Genomic DNA, 7,149 nt, shown 5'->3' with positions numbered 1-7,149 from the left:
GGCTCCCCAGCCTCCTCCCGTACAATAATGTCCAAGCCCTGTGCCCAGCCCATGAGGCCTCCATGATCCAGGTCCTGATGGCTTCCCAGCCTCATCCCCGTCTTTCCCCTACATGCCCGGAACACTGTTCCCCAGCCCTGGCCTTCCCATTCCGGAGCTTCTGCCCATGCCGGAAAGCCAGGCGCTTCTCCGCCTACCCTTCACGACCCACCTCCTTTACTCATGCAGCCACCAGCCCACCATAGCACTTTCTCATGGCTTCCCTTAGAGCCATCATCATCTACTTCTTCTTCTTTTTTTTTTTTTTTTTGAGACCGAGTTTTGCTCTTGTTGCCCAGGTTGGAATGCAATGGCCTGATCTCAGATCACTGCACCTCTGCCTCCTGGGTTCAAGTGATTCTCCTGCCTCAGCCTCAGAAGTAGCTGGGATTACAGGCATATGCCACCACGCCCGGCTAATTTTGTATTTTTAGTAGAGACGGGGTTTCTCCGTGTTGGTCAGGCTAGTCTCAAACTCCCAACCTCAGGTAATCTGCCCGCCTTGGTCTCCTAAAGAGCTGGGATTACAGGCATGAGCCACTGCACCCAGCCCATCATCTACTTCTCAACGTGGTTGTGGTAAGATTCCACCCCAACCATGCGATCCTTGAGAGTGGGGACTGGGAGGGGTTCATCTTTGAATCCTGAGAGCCCAGGGCCAGGCACATAGTAGGTGCTCAGTAAACACCTGCTGAACACTCGGGGAAAGGAGGGCTGTGCCAGGCCTCAGAGGAGAGATGTGAAGAAAGAGGACAGGGTGGCCAGGCATGATGGCTCACACCTGTAATCCCAGAACTTTTGAGAGGCCGAGGCAGGTGGATCACCTGAGGTCAGGAGTTCCAGACTAGCCTGGCCAACAAGGTGAAACCCCGTCTTTACTAAAAATACAAAAATTGGCCGGGCATGGTGGTGGGGGCCTGTAGTCCCATCTACTCAAGAGCCTGAGGCAGGAGAACCTGGGAGGCAGAGGTTGCAGTAAGCCGAGGTCATGCCACTGCACTCCAGCCTGGGCGACAGAGTGACACTCCATCTCAAAAATAAATAGATAAAAATAAAAAAGAGAGAGGACAGGGTGCTGTCATGCATGTCCATGTGAAGAGACCACCAAACAGGCTTTGTGTGAGCAACATGGCTGTTTATTTCACCTGGGTGCAGGCGGGCTGAGTCCGAAAAGAGTCAGTGAAGGGAGATAAGGGCGGGACCGTTTTATAGGATTTGGGTAGGTAAAGGAAAATTACAGTCAAAGGGGTGTTGTTCTCTGGCAGGCAGGAGTGGGGGTCACAAGGTGCTCAGTGGGGGAGCTTTTTGAGGCAGGATGAGCCAGGAAAAGGAACTTCACAAGATAATATCATTGCTTAAGGCAAGGGCTGGCCATTTTCACTTCTTTTGTGGTGGAATGGCATCAGTTACTGCAAGGCAGGGCATTTGCACTTCTTTTGTGATTCTTCAGTTACTTCAGGCCATCTGGGCGTATATACGTGCAAGTCACAGGGGATGCGATGGTTTGGCTTGGGCTCAGAGGCCTGACAGGTGCACAGAGCTAGGACCCCACCCCCTCCTGGCCTGGACCACCTTGGGCCATCTCCCCAGCTTGACACTCTCAGGCCAGAGGCTGTCAGGCCAGGGCGCTTTGACTATCCCCTGCATGCCCCTGAAGGGGGCCAAGCCCGAGGACTTAGCCAAGCCCTGCAGCCTAAGGCTTGGCGTGCAGCCCAGCCTTTCTTTAGCCTTAGCTAGGAGCGAGCAAGCGCTGCAGCAGCGGCAGTCCTTGCTTCCGGAGAAGGCCCGGGTGGGGCCAGGGCCTGTGGTTTAAGTCAGTGGCCCTCTGCAGACGCGCACGCAGGAGCCACGCCCTGGTCCCTGCCCTGGAGTGGCCTGGTCTCTCCCAGCACTGATTCCTTGAAGGACCCTGCACCTCCTCAGCCATCTTCTCTGGGCACCCCCTGAGCCCAGCCTGCTGGCCACAGGCCCCTTCCCGCCAACTCGTGGGCCTAGCTCATCATCAAACTATTTTCCATTGGCTTCCCCCAATCTCTGCCACAGCACAATTTCGGTGGTGGCGGGGCGGGGGGAGGTGGAGAGGGATGAAGAATAGGAGGTGGAGCTTGGACCCTCGTGGGGGGGCGGCAGATGGCCACTCTGATTGGTCACCTCTGCTCCAGAACTGGCTTCAAAATTCCACGGACTCCGCCCTCGGTGGCCCCCAGCCCTGTCCTGACTTGCAATTGGCTGAACTTCCAGGGGGCGGGGCTCACCCGGTCCGGTCCCGTTAAAAGGGTGGGAGCGTCCGGGGGGCCCATCTCTCTCGGGTGGAGTCTTCTAACAGCTGGTGCGCCTCTCCTGGCAACATCCTCCTGGCCTCAATCATGGCTTGTGTGAGTGTGGGGACCCCACCCCAAGGTCCAGGGGATAGGGCAGGAGCTGATGGCCGTAGGAGAGCAGGGCAGATCGGGAGCAGGGTTCTAGCCCCAGCTGTGTGGCCTGGAACCACTGCCTTCTCTTTTCTAGACCTCAGTGGCCACATCTGTAAAATGGGGGTGGGCGCCATGGTCCCTCAAGGCCTTCTCTGCATTGATAATTGTTTGGATTCCTCCAGGGTCTGAAAGCACAGTTATTTCTGCCCAGGGTTGACATTCTGCAGCTCTCTGAGTAGTGAGCGTGGGAAGGGTGTGGCCAACTGGGGGACACCCAGACCACTATATCTTTCCCCCTCCTCCACCCCAAAGAGCCTCCTGTCCCCTCCCCCCTGCAGCTGTCCCAGTCACCAGGCCCGGGCAGAGTCACCCTCTGCTCCAGAATAGGCTGAAAAGTCGCCAGGACCCGAGACAGGCTGCCCAGGATGGGCCTTTCTAGGTCGGGGGTGGAGGGTGGTTGTGTCCAGGCTGGTGGGAGGGAGGGGAGCCGGGGAAATTCCCTTCCACCACCCCCAAGCTGGGAGGTTGGGGTGGCAGGGAGGTGAGAATCTTCCTCGGGCCCCAGGGAAAGGGTTCAAGTTTCTGACAGAAGAAACCACTCAAATCAGTTAACTCTTGCCCACCCACTCGGGGTGCCAGGGAGCAGCAGTGCGCAGCAGTTTGCTCAATCTTGTTAACCCTGAACCAGCCTGGCCACAGCCCGACTGCAGGCCACTCCCTAATGCAGAGGGGCCGTGTTCTTCAGGGTCTCCCCTCTAGCCCCTGGGCCTCTTCGCAGAGAGGAGCTTGAAGGAGAATAGTAGTGTCCCCCTAGCCACTTCCTCTCCAGCAGAGGGGTCGACCCCTGCATTCAGTGTGACTGTGGGCCAACTGCCTGCCCCTCCCCAGCCTGATCCTCTCTATCTGCGATGGGACAGAGCACCCCACCTCCCAAGCCACTCTTGAGTTCAAAATCCCCAGGCCAATCTGCAAAATCTTCTAGAGCCTGTCTTCTAGAACCTGATTCACATTACAGACTGAAGCCAACCCCGTTGGGAATAGGGACTTTTCCAGGACCACACTGAGAATCAGAGGCTAGAAATCACAGCCCCATCCTGTCCCCAGGCTTCCCCTTGGCTTGGTCAGAGGATGCCGGGCGGGAACAACCCCACTCCCACCCCCAGCCACCCCCAGACACTTCGGGTAGTGGAGGCCTTGTCCTCTAACCCGCTGGGCCGGGGCTTGTCTGTGCAGGGTCTGGTCGCCAGCAACCTGAATCTCAAACCTGGAGAGTGCCTCCGAGTGCGGGGCGAGGTGGCCCCCGACGCCAAGAGGTGAGAGGTGAAGTCAGGGTGGTGGGCGGCAGGGATGGGGGCTTGGTCCAGCCGAGAGGGCGTGGCCGGCCAAGTCCACGTCTCCTCCCTGGCCGAGAGTGGGTTAACGGCCGGCCGACGTTGCTGCGCTTTCTGGGTGACTCACTTCCCCCGCCGAGTCTGGGCGCCCCCACCATTGCCGCCCCCTCCCCCGCTCCCTCCCTGCTGTAGCCTCTTAAACTACAACAGCTGCAGCCTCGTCATCTATAATACCTTGGTTCCCCCGCCCCCACCCCTTTCCGGTCTGGGCGGGGCCTGCATCTGGGGAGGGCGGGGAGAAGAGTGAGGCGGGAGTCACCGCCGCCTTCCCTCTGAGTCCCTCCCTCCTGCCTCAGGTCATTCATTCACTGGCTCAGTCCTGTCCTTCTTCCTTCACTCCTCGTTCACTCAGCTGGCTGCCTTATTTTCTCAGCAGTTATGTGACCTTGGACCAGTCAACCAATCTCACCTAGCCTCATTTTGTTAGAAAAACAAGGTGGGGAGGTGGTTGTGTGGAGGAAGTGAGATGCGGATGGTGTAGTGATGATGAGGAGGGTGAGGATCGGCTGATATTGTTAAGAGCCGTACACTTCTCATGCACTAATTTCATTGCAACCAAACCCTCAGAGGCAGGTATAGCTATTATCACCACTAAACAAATGCATTCATTATTTTATTTTTTGAGATGGAGTCTCACCCTGTCGTCCAGGCTGGAGTGCAATGGCTTGATCTCGGCTCACCACAACCTCCATCTCCTGGGTTCAAACGATTCTCCTGCCTCAGCCCCCCGAGTAGCTGGGACTACAGGTGCCTACCACCACACCCAGCTAATTTTTGTACTTTTAGTAGAGATGGGGGTTCACCATGTTGGCCAGGTCTCGAACCCCTGACCTCATGATCTGCCCACCTCGGCCTCCCAAAGTGCTGGGGTTACAGGAGTGAGCCACCGTGCCCAGGAGTATTATTATTTGTTAATTCACCCCATAATTACTAAGCATCTCCTTCTGGTGTGCCCCACTTGTGCTGGGCACCAGGAACACAGAGATGTACAAGACAGGACGGGAAGTTGCCATCTGGAGGAAGTCTCTGACCTTGACCAAAAGGGCTAGGACGCTAGTGACTTCAAGAATCTAGCAAGTCCTCCTGTGCAGCCCCCATTGTACAGATGAGCAAACAGGCAAGGAGGGGCAGGGACTAGCTCACGCTCACACCGTAAGCAGCTGTCAGGGCCAGAGCTAGAATCCAGGTTTCTTGTCTCTGTTAGTGAGTTCTTTAAGCAAAGTGTGTTCATGGGGTACTGAGTGACAGATTAGTCAGTCGGTGGGGCTGGAGCTGGCCGAGGTGGCCTCACACCCACCCATTACCCCCCAGCTTCGTGCTGAACCTGGGCAAAGATAGCAACAACCTGTGCCTGCACTTCAATCCTCGCTTCAACGCCCACGGCGACGCCAACACCATCGTGTGCAACAGCAAGGACGGCGGGGCCTGGGGGACCGAGCAGCGGGAGGCTGCCTTTCCTTTCCAGCCTGGAAGTGTCGCAGAGGTGGGCTGCGGACCGGAACCGGGACCAGGGACAGGGGCTGGGTGGGCTGGGGCGGAGCTGGGTTAGTGACTAGAGATCTTGGCCTTGCCTGCTCTCTTTCCCCTCCTCTTCCCTCCCTTCCTGTGTGATGACCAGTGTCTGCCCCTCTTGGAACCTCAGTGGTTAATTAGAATAAAACAAAAGAAAAAAAAAGCCTGGGCTCGGTGGCTAATGCCTATAATCCCAGCACTTTGGAAGGCCTAGGCGGGCGGATCACCTGAGGTCGGGAGTTCGAGATGAGCCTGACCAACATGGAGAAAAATACAAAAAATTAGCCAGGCGTGGTGGCGTCACTGCACTCCAGCCTGGGTGACAGAGGAGACTCCGTCTCAAAAAAAAAAAAAAAATCTGTCATGGGATTAGAGTAGAAAGAAAGAAAAAATATTATAAATGCACCTCCGTAGGCTCAGCCACAAACTGGGGCTGTGTCAGGGCCACATGAGGAACGGGTTCTGGAAGGGCCCATGCCTGTGGGCCTGGCTCACTGCTCTCCTGTACCCCCAGGTGTGCATCACCTTTGACCAGGCCGACCTGACCATCAAGCTGCCAGATGGATACGAATTCAAGTTCCCCAACCGCCTCAACCTGGAGGCCATCAACTACATGGCAGCTGACGGTGACTTCAAGATCAAGTGTGTGGCCTTTGACTGAAATCAGTCAGCCCATGGCCCCCAATAAAGGCAGCTGCTTCTGCCCCCTCTGAACCAGCCTCATGTGTGTGTATGTGTTTGTGTGTGTGCGCGCATGTGTGTGTGTGTGTGTGAGAGAGAGAGAGAGGGGTCCCCCACCTCCAGGCCTGCCCCCTTCCTTCACTTCCATTCGCTTTGTCCACGGGTACCTCCTCAGTTCCAATGATGTCTTCCGCTGGGTCCCCCAGAGCAAGCACAGAGAGTCTGACACACAGTAGGAGGGTCAGTGACCACTGAATAAAAATCAGTCCCTGCCCTGAAACTGCTTTTAGCCTAGTGGGCCCTAGAACACAGCAGATGCTCAAAGGATGTTGTGTAAATGACATCAAGAGGGAAACAGGCAAGGACAGACCACTTCATGTGTGGTGATGGGACAGAAGACAGGGAGGTGGAGGGAAGAATACGAGACACCTCTCATTTGCCTTCATGAGGTAGAGATGTGGAGTCAAGACAACATGGGGCTGCCAGCTGTGTGGCCTTGTGCATGTTAACTGACCTCTCTGAGCCTCAGCTTATTCCTTTATAACAAGGGGGATAATGCAAACAGCCTATCAAAGAGTTGTTCCAAAGATCAGTCGCTTCTTGGCCTTCTGGCTGAGATCAAGTGGAGATTAAATGAGGTGTTGCATGAAAGAAGCCAAGTTCAACACCTGCATATGGCAAATGCTCAGTGGTTGGTGGTTTCCCATACCTCGTGCACAGCCTTTTTTTTTTTTTTTTTTAAAGAGATGGGGGCCGGGCGCAGTGGCTCAAGCCTGTAATCCCAGCACTTTGGGAGGCCGAGACGGGCGGATCACGAGGTCAGGAGATCGAGACCATCCTGGTTAACATGGTGAAACCCCGTCTCTACTAAAAAATACAAAAAACTAGCCGGGCGAGGTGGTGGACGCCTGTAGTCCCAGCTACTCGGGAGGCTGAGGCAGGAGAATGGCGTGAACCCGGGAGGCGGAGCTTGCAGTGAGCTGAGATCCGGCCACTGCACTCCAGCCTGGGTGACAGAGCGAGACTCCGTCTCAAAAAAAAAAAAAAAAAAGAGATGGGGTCTTGCTATGTTAACCAGGCTGGAGTGCAGTGGTTGCATACTGCAGCCTCAA

General features: G+C 55.9%; 1 protein-coding gene across 1 annotated transcript; it reads left to right on the top strand.

Annotated features, from left to right (window-relative positions):
• The first annotated feature begins 2,336 nt into the window (after positions 1-2,336).
• On the top strand, positions 2,337-6,057 carry LGALS1 (galectin 1). Its single transcript, NM_001141937.2, has 4 exons — positions 2,337-2,414; positions 3,687-3,766; positions 5,156-5,327; positions 5,871-6,057. Exons 1-4 carry the CDS (start codon positions 2,406-2,408, stop codon positions 6,015-6,017), a joined length of 408 nt encoding a protein of 135 aa, NP_001135409.1. The 5' UTR covers positions 2,337-2,405; the 3' UTR covers positions 6,018-6,057.
• Positions 6,058-7,149: the final 1,092 nt, after the last annotated feature.

Source organism: Papio anubis, chromosome 16 (assembly GCF_008728515.1).
Source record: "Papio anubis isolate 15944 chromosome 16, Panubis1.0, whole genome shotgun sequence".
NCBI classification, from domain to species: Eukaryota; Metazoa; Chordata; class Mammalia; order Primates; family Cercopithecidae; genus Papio; species Papio anubis.
The sequence above is the reverse complement of the archived record's forward strand: the minus strand, read 5'-3'. Positions and strand labels throughout refer to the sequence as shown.

What these genes read in the sequence shown, in the direction of transcription:
- LGALS1 (NM_001141937.2), top strand. An exon ending in GTGGCCCCCGACGCCAAGAG is followed by an intron (nt 3,767 to 5,155) that starts GTGAGAGGTGAA and finishes ATTACCCCCCAG; the next exon opens with CTTCGTGCTGAACCTGGGCA. An exon ending in AGCCTGGAAGTGTCGCAGAG is followed by an intron (nt 5,328 to 5,870) that starts GTGGGCTGCGGA and finishes CTGTACCCCCAG; the next exon opens with GTGTGCATCACCTTTGACCA.